This window comes from Sus scrofa, chromosome 4 (assembly GCF_000003025.6).
Source record: "Sus scrofa isolate TJ Tabasco breed Duroc chromosome 4, Sscrofa11.1, whole genome shotgun sequence".
NCBI classification, from domain to species: Eukaryota; Metazoa; Chordata; class Mammalia; order Artiodactyla; family Suidae; genus Sus; species Sus scrofa.
This window is the reverse complement of record NC_010446.5, coordinates 62137491-62154017: the sequence shown is the minus strand read 5'-3', so window position 1 is coordinate 62154017 and position 16527 is coordinate 62137491. Positions and strand designations below refer to the sequence as shown.

Genomic DNA, 16527 nt, shown 5'->3' with positions numbered 1-16527 from the left:
ATTACTGATTCAACCTGTTTACTTCTTGCAGGTCTGCTGATATCTTCTATTTCTTCTTAAGTCAGTTTTGGTAATCTGAGTTTCTACAAATTTGTCCATTTCATGAAGCTTATCCAACTTGTTGGCATAAAATTGTTCATGGTACTCTTGATTATTTCCTTAAGGTCAATGGTAATATCCTCACTTTTCTTTCTTTCTTTTTTTTTTTTTTTTTTTTTTTGGTTTTTAGGTCCATACCTGTGGCATATGGAAGATGGAAGTTCCCAGGCTAGGGGTCGAATTGGAGCTGCAGCTGCAGGCCTATGCCACAGCCACAGCAATGCAGGATTCAAGCCATGTCTATGACCACAGCTCACAGCAATACCAGATCCTTAACCCACTGAGCGAGGCCATGGGTCAAACCCACATCCTCATGGATACTAGTCGGGTTCACTACCACTGAGCCCCAGTGGGACTCCCTCCTTTTTTATTTCTGATTTTAGTTATATGCATCTTTGCTATTTTTCTTTGTCTAGCTAAAGGTTTGTCAATTTTGTTGATCTTTTCAATGAACCAACTTTTATTTTTGCTGATTCTCTATACTGTTTCCCATTCTCTATTTTGTTTACTTCCATTTTAACCTTTATTATTTTCTTTTTTTGGCTAGCTTTGGGTTTAATTTGCTCTTCTTTTTCTAGTTTTCTTAAGGAGAAAAGTTAGATTGCTTAAGATCATTCGTCTTTTTTTTTTTTTTTTTTTTTGCTGCTGTTGGGTGTTTTGTATATAGCTGTTAGGGTCTAATTAGTTTATAGTGTTGTTCAAGCCCTCTATTTCCTTACTGATCCTCTGTCTAGATGTTCTATTCCTTATCCAAGGTGAGGCAAGCACTTTAGTTCTGGATTGGATGACAAACACTGTGAATTTTACATTGTTGAGTTCTGAATTGTGTTATATTCCCCTATATAGTACTGGACTTACACAGTTAAGTTACTTGGGATCACTTGGAGCCTTCTGAAGACTCTAATGCCCCATGTCTTTCAAGGTCTTTACACTCTAGATAGTGATGACATAAACTACTCCCAGCCTTGTGTGCGCTCTAGAAATTGCTTTCTTGCTGCTTTCCAGTAGTTCTTTTCCTGGCTCTAAGTAGGTCCTGTCATGCATCTACCAATCAGAACTCAGCCAAAGACTCAAAAGGAACCCTCTGCAGCTCTCCAGGATGCATATATGTTTGAGTGCACTTTTTAACTTTCACATGTACTCACCACTCTCCCCAACAGCTCCCTCCTCTCTAGTAGTCTGTCCTACAGTTCTAACCAACTTGGTCTTCCCAAATTCTAACCTGTTTCCTAATCTCAACAAAACTGGGTTCTATTCTGATTTCTCCAACTCATCCTGCAGCCTGTAAATAACTTCTAGGCTCTACTGTAAATTGGCACAATAGAAGGGCTTACCGTACTTGTTTGTATTCTCTCAAGCATCAGAGTCTGGTGCCGCCTGTCATCCAATGTCCAAAAAACACTGTTCACATATTTATACATTCTGAAGTTATTTAAGGAGAAAGTGTGTATTACTGCTGCATAACAATTACCCCAAGCTTTAAAAATAAGCATATTTTTTTCATATATTTTCTAAGGTTCTGGAATCAAGGAGCAGCTTAGCTACGTGGTTCTGGCTCAGAGTCTCTCATGGGGTTGCAGTCAAGGTGCTGAGGGCCAGTAGTCTAGGGCTGGAAGCTTGACAAGGGCTGGAAGATCTACTTCCAAGAAGACTCAGTCACACACTATTGGCTAAAGGCTTCAGTTCATTGTTAGCTCTTGGCAGGAGGCTTCAGTTTCTCACCAACTGGGCCTCTCCAGTGGGCTAATTCACAACCCAACAGCTAACTCCTCTCAGAATCAACAATGCAAGGCAGCACAGAGGAAGACAGAGAAGGATGGAAAAGCCACAATGTCTTTTATAACCTATCCTTGGAAACAATTTATCACTTCTACCATATTGTATTGAGCACACAAACAGATGTACGAGAGGATTACATAATTACATAACGGTGTAAATACAAAAAGGCAGAGATCACTGGAGGCTACCTTGGAACCTGGCTACAGAAAGGATAAATCCTGTTATGCCCACACAGCAGAAAGCCAAAGCCCTTCCTATATATTTTAACATCCTTATGTTTACTACTTTTTTAACCTTCTAATTGTAGACTGCATCCTGACTTCAAGAGAGATGGACAAATTGCAGATCCTACAAAAGCCAGGCTTTGAGAAAAAATAACTAAGAGTAAGTATCAACAGATTTTAAGCAAAAAGGATAGAGTTCTTGGGGCCTATGGCAAGAAAGAGGAGAGCACTGCAGCTGACCATGGCTTGAGAAATGTCCAGTGCCTCAATCCCCTAAACAAGTACTTTACTCTCATGACCAAATGAAATGTCTGTCCTCCTTTCTCATCAACCTCCAGAGCAGCAATAGCAATAACACCAGCCATACAATATCAACAGCAGTAGCAAGAGTACTAGGACCAACGCTAAGCATTTGGTCTTTGTTATCTCAATTACTCCTCACAACAAACCTATAGGGTATGTATTGTTTGTCCCTTAAATACTAGGCCTTTTGTTTCTTGTTGACTGATCCCTGGCTTTACACTTTACAGTATATCTTGACAGAACTTTATTCTTTCCATATAACACCTGGCTCCCTCTTACCCTATAGGGTTCTCTACTCTCCGGCACTGAAACTGTTTTGTCCTTCCTGTTCTTCTACTCCTCTTGAGTCAGAATTTAAAGCTTCCCCTTAGCTTCCATGTTCCCAATAGCTACTCCCAAACCTCTTTAAAAGGAACCACCAAACCACTTAGACCTCTGTAATGCCCTGTTGCTGGGCTCTCCCAATGCTACAGCTGCCTAACACAGACTACCCAACCCCTTAGGACACACTGCCCCATCAATGTGCCTCATCAACTAATCCCAAAACATTTGCCCTATTTCAGTCACTAATTTTAAAATATTATTTCATCGCACATTGTCCTTCTCAAATTATATTTGCTACAGCTTAATGTGCAAATGGGTTTCCTTTCCCTAGGGGTTTATAATTAATCATCAGGGAGAAAGGTCCAAAATATATCAAACTCCTACTTAGTACAGTACCTTGGAAACAGAGCTTACCATTAGTTATGCGTTGAATAATGAATGAAAAAAAAATAAAGCTCAGAAAATTCCCAAGAGGATATAATCCACAGAATTTTTACAATAAAAAGGTAAAGAGATCAATGGACAAATATAAGCAATTCACAAAAGACAAAAGAACAAATACAAGCAAATCATAGAAATGCATACTAAAATACCACTTTCAATCTTAGACTGACAAAGTCTGAAAATATGTCAAGGAAATAAACAGGCATTCTGATAAACTTCTAATATAACTTTGTACTTTTGATATTTATGCATCAAATATCTTTAAAATCTACATACTTGTTTGACTAGTATTTCCATTTCTTTTTTTTTTTTTTTCTTTTTTTTTAGGGCTGTGCCTGCGGCATGTGGAGGTTCCCAGGCTAGGGGTCTAATCAGAGCTACAGCTGCTGGCCTACACCAGAGCTACAGCAATGCAGGATCCGAGCCACATTTGCGACCTACACCACAGCTCATGGCAACACCAGATCCTTAACCCAATGAGTGAGGCCAGGGATTGAACCCGCAACCTCATGGTTTCTAGTCGGATTCGTTTCCTCTGTGCCATGATGGGAACTCCCAGTATTTCCATTTCTAATAATTAATTGCAACAAAATAATGGTCAAAGAACACAGGTATATGTAAAAAAAAATATACTCACTGTGGCACTATAATACAAAATCTGTCCAACAATAGGGATCTGATTAAATAAACTCTAGCACTTCCAAACTATGGATTATTATTAAGTCACTTTAGAACACTATGTATTGCATAATCCTCGTTTTTTAAAATAACATATATTCACATAAAAACATACCTACATGGGTGGGGGAAGGGAGGGAGGGATGGACGGACTGGGGGCTTGGGATTGGCATATGCACACTGAGGTATATGGAATGATAGGCCAACGGGGACCTGCTATACAGCACAAAGAACTCTACCCAATATTCCATGATAATCTATGTGGAAAAAGAATCTGAAAGAGAATAAATGTGTGTACATGTATAACTGAATCACTGTGGTACAGCAGAAATTACTACAACCTTGTGAATCAACTATACTTCAATAAAACTTTAAGAAATAAAAAATTTTTTAAAAACATCTGCAGAGAAAAAAAATCTAGAGGTATACACCCCCAGATGTAACCAGTGATTGTTTATGTAAAGAATAGTGGAATTATTTATTCTTTTTTTTTACTTATCAATACCAACTAATTTTTCTACAAGAGTTGTGCATGGATAACAACACACAGTCTTAAAAGGCAAGAGTAAAAATGAGGAGTACGATTTAAAGGTAGAAGTGCCATTATCAAAACAGAACATTCCCATGTTTCCTAATAATAATGTCAGGCAGAATTAATATCAGCTAACACAGTTAAGTAATTTAGTATTCAATGGCTGCACCCACAGAATATGGAAGGTCCTGGGCCAGGGACTGAATCCAAGCTGCAGCTGCGATAACACAGATCCTTTAACCCAGTGTTCTGGGGCAGGGATCAAACCCACACCTTCACAGTGACCCAAGCCACTGCAGTAGGATTCTTAAACCACTGCACCACAGAGGGAACTCTGAAAGCCTAGTGTTCAATTAGTTCTAGGAACACATACAAAAGAATTTGCTAGTACTTTTCAGGCATTTTAAGAAAACAAAAGACTTGCCAAATAAAAATTTATTACTAATCCTAATGACAGTGTTGAAAATCACAGAGTAAAAGTTTCTACTTCTTCAAGATAAGTGTTAGCTTTGATTGCCTTTTCATGTGCTTTCACATTTATCTTGAGAACCCTCTCTCTAATGGGAGAGCAGTCACCATGAAAGTGATGTAACCCAAAAAAACACTCCTAAGTTTAAGAATTCCATGGGACTTCATTTCGGCTGAAGAGAGAGTCTTCTCTCTAATTTCTAGTATTCCAAATTAGGTTAGCTTTTCCCCTCAGGCTTGAACATTTTAGGGACTAAAACTCAGTAACACAAGAGGGGAACGGATGTGTGCATATGTATAACCGAATCACGTCGTTGTCCAGCAGAAATTATCACAACACTGTAAGTCAACTATATGTCAATAAAACTTTTAACAAAACATAAGAGGGGGTCCTAAGCAAGTCGAGGAATACATTATCTGTTACGGGTAAAGCACGTATGTCTCCAGGCACTGTGGACAATTTCTAGCCAAAAGCCCTGGGAACTGTTTGTGACCATGCAGAATGTTGCCCAGGGGTTGTCTGCAAATGCCTGGTTCAACATGACCAGCAGCAAAGAGGGTTAGTAAATCCTCACTAGAACTGACCTATAAACTATCACTGTCAATGATGTTGTCTGACATAAAAGGAATGGTCATTTCCATCTGTCGACGGTAGCATATGAAACAAGTTATTCTAACTGTACCCAGATAATTACTGGCAGGTATCCAAATAGTCATTTAGGGAGAACCTGACATCCACAGCACAGCACATGACCTAAGTCATGTCTCTTAAAGCTCCGTCAATGCAGCCAATGGGATTTGATACAACTGTGAAGGCACAGGACTCACTTAAGCACAGTTTGATTCCTTTTGGCCTATGTTAGTAATGTCTTTGATGAAAGAAGTACTTGTTGCACAAGAAAACTCTCTAGTACAAGGAGAAAATCAAAGAGCGACTTTGCATAAGGGGGAGATGTTACATTAACAGCCTTTGTGTCGAGTGACATCATACAATACCAAAATGACAACGTGAGTACTGTGTGGTTACTGTTGACAAGAAGGGAGATCTCCTTGCTTCAGTGACAACCCTAGCATCATTCATCCACTCGTTCAGCAAACACAGGAAAACCATACACAACAAGAACTGTGCTAGGACCTGGGGATACAGAAATAAACAAGCCGAGTCAGTGCCTCTGATGTCTAACAAGGAAGACAGACAGTAAATAAATACACACTTGAATAGAACTTAGAATGTCAGGATGTCATTAAATAAAAGAGCCAGGTATTATGGGAGCAAATCCTAGGCCTGAGAGTCCAGGGGACCAAGCAGGAAGGGGGTGGGAGGTGTTCAGGGAGAGGTAGTCTGAGCAAAGATCCTGCAGCTGAACCACCTTGCTCAATCTAGGACCTGAAAAAATCTGATTTGACTGAAGCAGTTAGACTGTTTCCTGGACACATATTAAACCTGAAACGCGTAAAGACATGCAAGTTAAGAGATCGAGTTGGTAATTCCTACCTGAGTACGGAGCTCAGAAAAGAAATCTGGACTAGGTATAAACTTAGAATTGACTGGCTTAGAGATGGTAGGTGATGCACCGAAACTGAAGGTTTCTTAGGCAAAGTAAGCTGGATTGGGAGGGATGGGGGTGTCATCATTTATCATTTATTACATCCTCAAATCACAAATTAATTTATGATTGTAATCAAAGTACTTACTTATCTCTTGACTTGCAAATGTGAAATACAGTATTTTCTAATACTACAGTTATGATATAGTGCCCTTTTTGTTCAGAAAGGATAAAATCAAATGTATAAAGTTCCTGGAGAAATGCTAAGACCTAAGAAAAATATATCTTTCAGTGAGTCTAAGGCATTATATGCTATAGTTGATTTAGCACAGCACTTCCTTCTAGTCTTTCTCAGTGCCCTAGAAAAGGAATCTTTTTTTAACGCACTGATACAACTACTTCATAAGATTTGTCACTAGAAATGCTTTCAGTCTGCAGAAATGCCACCTACTGAAGCTAGATCATGACTGTAAGCATCCTGAACACACCGACAAGTCCAGAGGGAATGTCACGTCAAAAAGAACAAACTTTGTGCTCTGCAAGCTCAAAAGTTATCAACTTTCAGGACTACAGCTATAATCCTTCCACAACCTGCCCTGCAGTCTTGCTATAATGAATATAAGGTATGTAATTGCTCTATAAAGTGGTGGTCAGGTTATGATAATAGAAAAGCTGAGTTAAAAGATTCCCCGATTTACGGCCTAAGCACCATGTAAGTGTGACATGCCATAACACAAACTCACCTGATTTATCTGAAGCATGTTAAAACAATATTGTCCAAACTGCTGTATCCCTCAGGGCTCCAAAAACTAGAAAATGAAAATGAAGAAATAAAGTTTAACTTAGTTGGTGATCTCAGTGATTAGTACTTTATAAACACATGCCCATGATCAAAACCAAACATAAAATGGATCAGTATCAGCATAGGACTCTATACGATGATAAACATGTTCTTTATCTTTGCTGTCCAACCTGGTAGCTACTAGTCACATACGGCTTCTAAGCATTTGAAATGTGGCTAAAACAACTGAGAAAGTAAAAAAAAAAAAATTTGGCTGCAGCCCCAGCATTCAAAAGTTCCCAGGCCAGGGATCAAACCCAAACCACAGCAGTTAACCAGACCCACAGCAGTGACAATGCTGGATCCTCAACCTACTGAGCCACCAGGGAACTCCTGAGAAAGTAAATTTTAAATTTTCTTTAATGTTATTTAAACTTAAATAACCACATGTGGCTAGTGGCTACTGCACAGTGGACAATGCAGATCTAAGCTGAACAAAGTCCCTGTTAGTTCTAGAGTTCTAAGACAATTTCAGCAAAAATGAAGCTGTTAAAATAATCTAAAAGTTTCAGATTAGAGGTATTTAATACATACTTGCCTTGCTCCAGTAAAGTTTTAAAGAGCTCTGTTCCCATCCTCTATAAGATAAATTAAATCTAAAGTAAATATTAACGCACACATATTCTTTTAGGTAATATGGAAAATAGTATATAGTAAAATTACCTAGCTATATTTTTTTGTTTGTGGTTTTATTATAATCAATATAAAAATAGCAAATACATTAAAACTTACATAAAATTTTCCCCCCAAAATCGTCATCCTGACACATTCCACTGTTACATTTATTTATTTATTTATTTATTTGTCTTTTCTAGGGCCACTCCCGCAGCATATGGAGGTTCCCAGGCTAGGGGTCGAATCAGCCACAGGCCTACACCACAGCCACAGCAATGCGGGATCCGAGTCGCATCTGCAACCTACACCACAGCTCATGGCAACGCCAGACTGGCCCACTGAGCAAGGCCAGGGATCGAACCCGCAACCTCATGGTTCCTAGTCAGATTCGTTAACCACCGCGCCACAATGGGAACTCCCACTGCGACATTTAGATTTGTTTCCTTACAGGTCTAACTTCCTCTGGTTGTACTTCTTTTCATGTGGCAAATATCTTCTACATTTAATTTAAAGATAGGTATCAAAGAAGGGCAGGAAAACCAAATTTATAAATAAATAATACAATCTTATAATGGGAAAAGTTACATAAAAAAATGAATTATGTACAGCCCCTCCAAAAAAAATTATCTAAAAAGCAATGACACAATTGTGAGATGCAGCATAAGAGCTAAATCCAATCGCTTGTATAGAAATTTTTATGCTATACAATGTTAATATTGAACTTCCCTCAGAAGCAAAGGTTCTTGAGATATATACATATAGTTACAATATAAACATATGTGTGTGTCTGTACGTGTATGTGTGTGTGTGTGTGTGTGTGTGTGTTTGTGTGTGTATTTGGCTACCATTTTTTCAAAAAGACAAACTAGAGTCAACTCAAAATGACTCTGAAAGTTTTCAATTATTTCTCATAATAGTAACCTCAGCATCTGTATCAATTTTTATATTTTCCAAGAGAATTTCATGTTTTAGAAATAGCACAAGGCCTGAGTACCAGTGAATCTGTTTCAGTCCAAGCTCTTCAGACTGCCATTTGAGTCAATGTAAATTATTTTGTGTATCTCTGAGTTCTCTATCTCACTTTTTTCTTCCTTTAAAAAAAAAAAAAAAAAAAAAAAACCTTTAAAAAGTAAATCTAAGTGTTTGTGGAAGGCAGCCTCTAACAAATAGAATACAGAAGAAATAATGAGCTATCACTTCCAAGACTGGGTTATAAAAGGACCATTATTGCCCTCCCGGGTGTCACCTGCTTTCATTCTCCCACCTGTTTGCCCTGTGAGAAGCCAGCTGCCCCATCATGAGCTGCCCTGGACGACCTACATGGCAAAGAACTGAGGGATGCCTCCAGCCTACAGCCCAAAAGACACTAAGGCCTTTGGTCCAATATCCCCCAAGGAACTGAATCCTCCCAAGAGTCAAGTGAACAACGCAAAAGTAGATCTTCTCCCCAATTGAGCTTTCGCATGAGAATAAGGCCCCACAGACAGCTTACCTGCAAGCTCTTAGGGAGCCCTAAACCCCACGCACTCAGACGAGCTGCACCCAGATTTCTAACCCACAGACCTGAGATAATAAATATTTGTTGTTTTAAGCTCTTAATTTCTGGAGTAATCTGTTACATGACAATATATGAGATAGTTCCATTCAACTCTAAAATTCTCTAATTCTATGGTGTTTTAAGTATTAATTAATATACTTAGGTAGACCCCCCCCCAAGAAAATCAATTCCCTGTTCAACATAAACAAAAGAGTAACACTAGAATTTGAAAGTGGTAAATTATGAATTATTAAACATTTACATTTTATTTAAAAGAGGAAAACATTAAAAAATATAGCATTAGTCAAAAGGTATTAAAATACACTCTATAACTAAAAATACAAACCCAACTAATTTTCTTTTTTTAATTGAAAACAATTCATCTGGATATGAATAAATCACTAAAAGCATCTCAGTGATTTAGCGTCCCTTATGTTCCAGAATTTAACATGAAGTCGTAAGCATTTACCAAATTTGAGAAACCTCATTTTGTTTTTATTTCATGTAAGCCTCTAAAAGTTACAAATGTTTATCTGTGGACCAGTACATGTTCCCTCAGTATTAGAGTTTGGCAACAATGATGGCTGATTCTGAGAAGTAGGCACAATAAAATACAGGAGTATATTTTTTAGGTTCTAACCTTCTGATATACAAAAGGTAGTTGTTTTGTTTGTTTTGTTCTGACTACACCCGCAGCATGCAGAAGTTCCTGGACCAGGGGTTGAACCCACACCACAGCAGTGAAAACACCAGATCCTTACCACTAGGCCACCAGGGAACTACACAAGGTAGTTTTATGAAGAAACAAAGATGAAAGCATCTATTCACTTAAAATTGACCATACAATTTTAAATATTTTGTAATCCTTTCCTTCATAATTATAAAATAAAGATCCATATAAATGAAAACATGAAAGTAATATTGTGTGCAACAGTGCTCTGTGAGGTAACTGGACAACATCCTGAACTTACGCTTTTTCACAAACAAGTTACATCAGGCTTTTATCAATATAAATTTTAACTCTCGACAATCTGGAATGCCCACTTCATTTCTTCTTTAAAGACATGCCAGGCCTACCATCCTACATTTAAAACAACTTCATAAAATAGCAAGTCCGATCAACAAAACAGCATTTTACACTGCCTACAGTTTCATAAAATTCACCACTCCCCTGTCAAAAAAGTTCCCAGCTGATATCCATTTCCATTACAGCTAAGTACTTTTAGAGAAACCTATTCACATGTCCCCAAAATGCCCTACAGTGTTATCCAGTCAGGCACATTAGGACACGGAGTTCCAGATTCCAAGCTACTAAGTGAAAACAGGCAGGGCAGTCTATGAAGAGAAGGCACTACTAGCTGGAGAAGACGTGTCCTCATCAAGAATTAAAGGTCCAACGTGTATCTGAATTGTACTGCTATAACTCTCTGTTCTTGTTACGACATCCTGCCTCTCTGGTTAATTGAAAACTATGCAAAATTAAACCCTGCTTTATTAAATGGCATTATTAAAGTAATAGATCTATAAATTTGATATTGGCACCCATCCCGCAACTGACAGGCAATACTCACTTAAATGTCTCATTTGACAATACGAAAAGCAAAAACATTTAGAACTTTTTATTCAAAATCAACGATACACAAATATGAACTATAATATTATGGCTCCCCGACACTCATCTAGTATTTTCTTGATTATCTAGATGAGGCACAAATATATCCATCATGATCTGATTACACTGTGCATCTGTCCCACTCTTCAGTCTAAGAGCAAAACAATTCAATTTTGCAACATCTAGACTCTTCCCTTTTCTTTATGATGACCTGTACACATAAATGATCAGATACCCAGTGCTCAGTGTTCAAAAGAAGACAGAGCAATAGGAGTAAAGAGGAGGTTAACTACAACGGAAAAAAACCAACATACTGGCCAATTATATCTTCCAGGACCTGATCCTAACAGAGGAAAAGCACTCAGCCTCACTTTTTATATCATTTATATCCTAATAACTGTGATGACCACCTTAGATATTTCTGATATTCTTTGCTTTAAACCAGACCAAGCAACTCTTCCCTAGAACCTCATTCCAGGCAAGCCAAATATGCTAAAATGTGGATTTTAAAAATCATTTTCCATGCTGAAGTATTTAGGCATAAAGAGCCATGATGTGACTTACCCTCAAATGGTCCAGGAAAAAAATATTGTGTGTGTGACAAAGAGAGATCAAATGATTATTTGGTAAAATGGTAACAGATGAATCTAAGTTACAGTGACATGAATAGCCTTTCTTTGTATTGTTCTTATTCCTGGTAGTTTTCTGTAAGTTTATAATTATTTCCAAATAAAAAAACTAAAACTTAAAAATTGGTGGAGTTTTCTTGTGGTGCAGTGGGTTAAGGATCTGGCATCACTGCAGCAGCTCAGGTTGCTGCTGTGGCACGGCTTGGATCCCTGGGCTGGAACTTCCACATGCCACAGGGCAAAAAAAAAAAAATTACATGTCATTCTATCTGAAATTAACAGTACATACAATTATACAGCAATATTTTTACAAATACAAAACAAGTTAAGGAAAATTTTAGTGGCATATGGGAAATCTGCACCATACCTACCAACTAATAATCACTGAGGAATAAATTTCAAATTACAATGCCATGGAATGATGTGGCTACGGTGACTTGAGTTAAAACCATAGCCAGAAAAAAAAAAAAAAAAAAAAACACAGACATCACATAGTTTGGTGTAAGTGCTTCACAAATTTAATACAGGCCTGCTGCAAAATGCAGCAAATCTACAATTCAAGTGGTATGTGTTATCTCTGGTTTGCAGTAAAATATAGACAAAATGAAAAACTTGCCCTATTACAAAACAAGCAAGATGTAGAATGTCTTGGTTTTGATGTTTTATTAAATGAGATTTTTTTTCCCCACTGCAGCTCAATTCACAACAGTGTATGTGAATCATCTTAAGAAATCAAGGACGGAGAAGAAATAGCCTTCAGGAGCAATGTTGCAATCTTTTCTCCTACAAGGTTACTATTATCCTGCCTGCCCATCACAATTTTGATTTCAAATGTTCATCATGCTTTCTTAAAACATAAGGATGCATCAGAAGAGCAGTAAGACTTGGCAAAAGTTCGCCAAAATTGTGAACTCAAACATTAAAAATAAAGGTTTGCAGCGAACAGTGAAATACCTTTAAAAGAGCTTTCTGCAGGAACCACCCACTTGAAAATCCTATAGTACCTTCCTCTAATTGAACGGTCCTTCTCAACTCAAGTAGTTCTAAACCTTAAAAGGGAAAGGGAAGGGGGGGGGCGGGTGTCACGCCAAGTATGGCCCCTTTCCAAAGAAAATTATCCACAAATGCAAAATTCTGCACATATTTCCAGGGACTTCCAGAACCCCGAGGCCATTATCCCAGCCCCCCTCCCGAAGAATATCAGCGTCGCGTCTCAATTGCCTCTGCAGAACAGCCCCCACGACACAATCCACGCGGCTCTCCCCGGAGGGACTGGAGGCTCTGTCCTTACACCGTGGAGTCTGTAACTGATCTGCCTCTTCGCCCGACTCCCTTCACCTCCGCAAGGTCACAACTGCCAACTACCCCTTTAAGCAGAGCCCTCACCGGAGTAGTTCGTAGGAGCCACGGCAGAACTTGCCTGTCATAGGATATATTTTGTCCCCCTCGGCCCCACCTACCTTCCCCATTTCGGCGCGTTACGTCTTCATCACTTGCCCATTCTACAGAAATAGCCACCGCCGCCGCCCCCCGGCGCGCCCCCGCCCCGCCGCTGCTCCCGCGCCCCTAGGCCCATTCCCCGCAGACCCTCCCAGGATGGGCCTCCCCCCCCCCCAGTTTCCCTTCCCCTCCCAACCTCCTCTCCGCAAGGACCTCCCCCCAGCCTTCCCCCTCCCGCACCGCCACTACCCCCGCTATCCCCCCTTCCCGGTTCCCACCCCCGCCCCCAAGACCCCACCTTCCCAGGTCCCTACTACCCTGGGGCACACACCCCCCCGCCACCGCACCACGTTCGCACCGGCCTCTTCGCCTTCCTCCCGGCTCCTCCTCTCCAGACACCTGTGTCGACCCACCCCCTCCACACACGCCCCCCCCAATTCTTTCGCTACCTCCCCAGCTCCCCGGCCCCCGCCATCCTCCTTCCCTCCCCCTCCCGCCCGGAGCGAGCCCGCGGAGGGAGGGAAGGCGCGGGGGAGGGGAGGCCGCGAAGGGGCCGCTCTTCTCGGGGTTCGCCGCGCGCCGCGAACCTGCAAAGCTCCCCAGCGCCCTCTGTCTCCTCCGCCAGCGGGGCGGATGTCGGGGTCTCCCGGACGCACCCCTCCTCCAGGGAATTTACCTTCTCGCCAGGGACACTTTGCAGACGGCTCCAACATTGGCAAACACTACAGAGAACTGACCCCACTCGGCCGCCGCCGCCGCCGCCGCCGCCGCCGGCTTCCACCCCTCGGGCTCCCCGCCCCCCGCCTCCGCCTGCCCGCCCGCCCGCCTCCCCGGCGCTCCCGCCGCGCCCTCCCGGGCCCGCGCCGCGCGCCCCCGCCGACGCAGCCGCTCCCGCGCCCCAGCTCGCCCGGTGTGCGCGCGCGCGCCCCTGGCCCGCCCCCCCGCCCCGCGGCCGCGCACCGGGCGCCCGCCCTCCCTCCCTTCCTTCCTCCACTCGCCGGCGCGCGGCCGAGCGCGGCCATTGTTCGCGGCGCCACTCCCGCCCCCTGGCGGCCGGCAGTCGGACGCAGCAGCTGCCGCCACGGGCGCTGCGGTGGTGGCGCCGGCAGGCCGGCCTCGGGGCCAGGGCCGGTCCCCAGGGACTTTTGGGAAGCAGGGCGAGCGAGTGCCCGGGGACCCCACCCCGACCCCAGGCTCCTGGTCTCCAGTCCAGCTGCCCGCCTCCTCGGCTGCAAAGGATGGGCCTGGGGCAGCCTCTCCCACACCTGCACTCGGCAACTGTCTCCCCCACCCAGTTGACCCACTGCTCCTTCCAGGCAGTGTCAGAACCCCGATCCCCCGCCCGTACCTTCCCCAGGCTCCGTCGCTGGCCCTCTCTGCTCTGCTGGGGACGCGCGACCATCCCGCGTCGGCTCTGGCCGCCGCTGTGCGCTGCACGGTTTAGCGGATCCTGCACCTTTCTCGACTGCGAGGAGGAGGGGGGCGGGGGAGAAGGGGAGGGGGTTGGCGCAACTGTCTCGCCCAGAAAACACTAGTGATCGGTAATCACCTGCTCTCCAAGAGCCGCAGCGTGGCCCGACAACCTCCTCAGCCACAAAAGAAATCGTCTGTGGTCACATAAAAAAGAAATCCTTCGAACCAATAAGGATGATCACCTTAGAACAGTGTCCTAGATCCTAGATTGTTGAGCCAAGGGTGCCAGAAAACTCGAATTCCTTCTTGATTCGTCCTGGTTTTGATGTGGGTTAGTGATGTCCGGATAACTTCAACCCAGTTAAGCCCAGTGAAATTCAACAGGCCACTGCACCATAAATTGCACCATAAATAATCCGGCAATAAAGTCTGGAAATAGGGTTATTATTGTATTTTCACTTGTCCATTTGCATTATTATTCCCAGGGTTCCCTCCCAGTGTCAGTTCTCCACCTGAGCAGTGTGGACTAGGCCTGTGATTTCAGACATCACCTAAAACCATAGGTCCCTGAGCAGCTGGGAAGACACTGTAGCTAGTGCTTAAAAGCAAGGGCATCTGAATTAGATAACCAGGCCACGTTATCCACTTACTAGCCAGGAGACCATGGGCATGTTAGTTACCCAATGAGTCTGTTTATTCTTTTGTTCAAGGGGAGATAACATGTGATAACATGTATTTAACTGTGATAGTATGTATACAGCCCTTTAAACAGAGCCTGGCATGTACTTGGTAAAATAATAGCTACAGCTGCATTTTCCCCCTAGAACTCTGTCCTAGCTCCTTCCCCTCTTTTCACCTCTGCTGGTTCCTTCAAACTTGGTGCATCCTCCCTAAATCTGCTCTAGTCCTTGAGTAAGGACTTCTAGCTGCTCAGGCCTTGCATTCAAATACCTGTTGAATGTTTTGAATGAGTCCATACACCTGCAGTATCAAGGGACAAGCCTCCCACCTGTGTGCCTCTCCTCAGCTACCTCCTCTCCCTGCAGTCCACCCTCTCCTCACCCAAGGAGCAAATCATCCTTCAAATCATTCCAAAATCACCTCCTTGAAGTGCCGGTCATGGCTCTGCAGAAATGAATCTGACTAGCATCCATGAGGACACAGGTTCGATCCCTGGCCTCTCTCCATGGGTTAAGGAGCTGGTGTCGAGGTGAGCTGTGGTATAGGTCGAAGAGGGGGCCTGGACCTGGTATTGCTGTGGCTGTGGGGTAGGCCAGCAGCTACGGCTCCAATTGGACCCCTGGACTGGAAACCTCCATATGCTGCAGGTGCCGCCCTAAAAAGACCAAAAAATAAATAAATAAAATCACCTCTCTAATTCCTCTGAGCAAGCCACACTTTTCCTCTGACTCTCTCCTCTGACTTAGTTGGTGTATCAGATTATTATTGAGCCTGACTCCACATGGCGAACAGTACATTGTTTAAGGCCAGTCTCTGTATCTCATTCCTCTTTGTTGTCCCAGCATCCAATAGCCAGTAAGTGGAAGTAAATGCCTTTGGAATAAATGGATGAGTTTACGCTTTTAGAAAGGACTCTGAAGTGGTCAGAAGTGTCATTCCCTCTAATTCGGGTCATTAAAATTAATTGAAAACTTTATCTCCACTGTAACTTTTTCTTAAAACTGATTTAAGTCTTTGGTTATCCACTTGTTAAGGAGACTATGAGCATGTTACATTTAAACCCCAAATACAATGAGTTTTTAGAAGCCATAATGGGGGGTTTCCTCAGGGCTCAGCAGGTTAAGGATCCTGCGTTGTCACTGTACCAGCTTGAGTCACTGTGGCAAAGGTTCGATCCCTGGCCCAGGATAGTTGCAGCCAAAAGCAAAAAAAAAAAAAAAAAAGCTATAATTATCACAGAGAAAGTTATTTTTAAGCATGAATCAGCACTTTCAATGGCTCAAGGTGTGTAGATAGCATCAGGGCATGAAATCACCTGAGTAACATGGAAATCCACACATCTTGGGATTTGACCTTACAGT

The 16527-nt window shown here is 42.4% G+C and overlaps 1 protein-coding gene across 38 annotated transcripts in view; it reads right to left on the bottom strand.

Moving 5' to 3' along the window:
* STAU2 (staufen double-stranded RNA binding protein 2) overlaps positions 1 to 14562 on the bottom strand; it is a 316054-nt gene extending 301492 nt beyond the window's left edge. For 3 of the 38 annotated variants that reach the window (XM_021089196.1, XM_021089208.1, XM_021089225.1), the window contains exons 1-2: positions 13749 to 13884; positions 7142 to 7207 (exon numbers count right to left, since the gene is read on the bottom strand). Coding sequence is in view for 13 of the 38 variants with exons in the window: in XM_021089212.1 (XP_020944871.1) it covers positions 7142 to 7159 (18 nt within the window). In the remaining 25 variants the exon portion in view is untranslated. Of the gene's footprint in view, positions 1 to 7141; positions 7208 to 7773; positions 7818 to 12586; positions 12682 to 13092; positions 13230 to 13389; positions 13483 to 13659; positions 13925 to 14420 lie in introns of those variants that run through there. The other 35 variants (XM_021089192.1, XM_021089206.1, XM_021089200.1 and 32 more) reach the window with 29 other exon arrangements.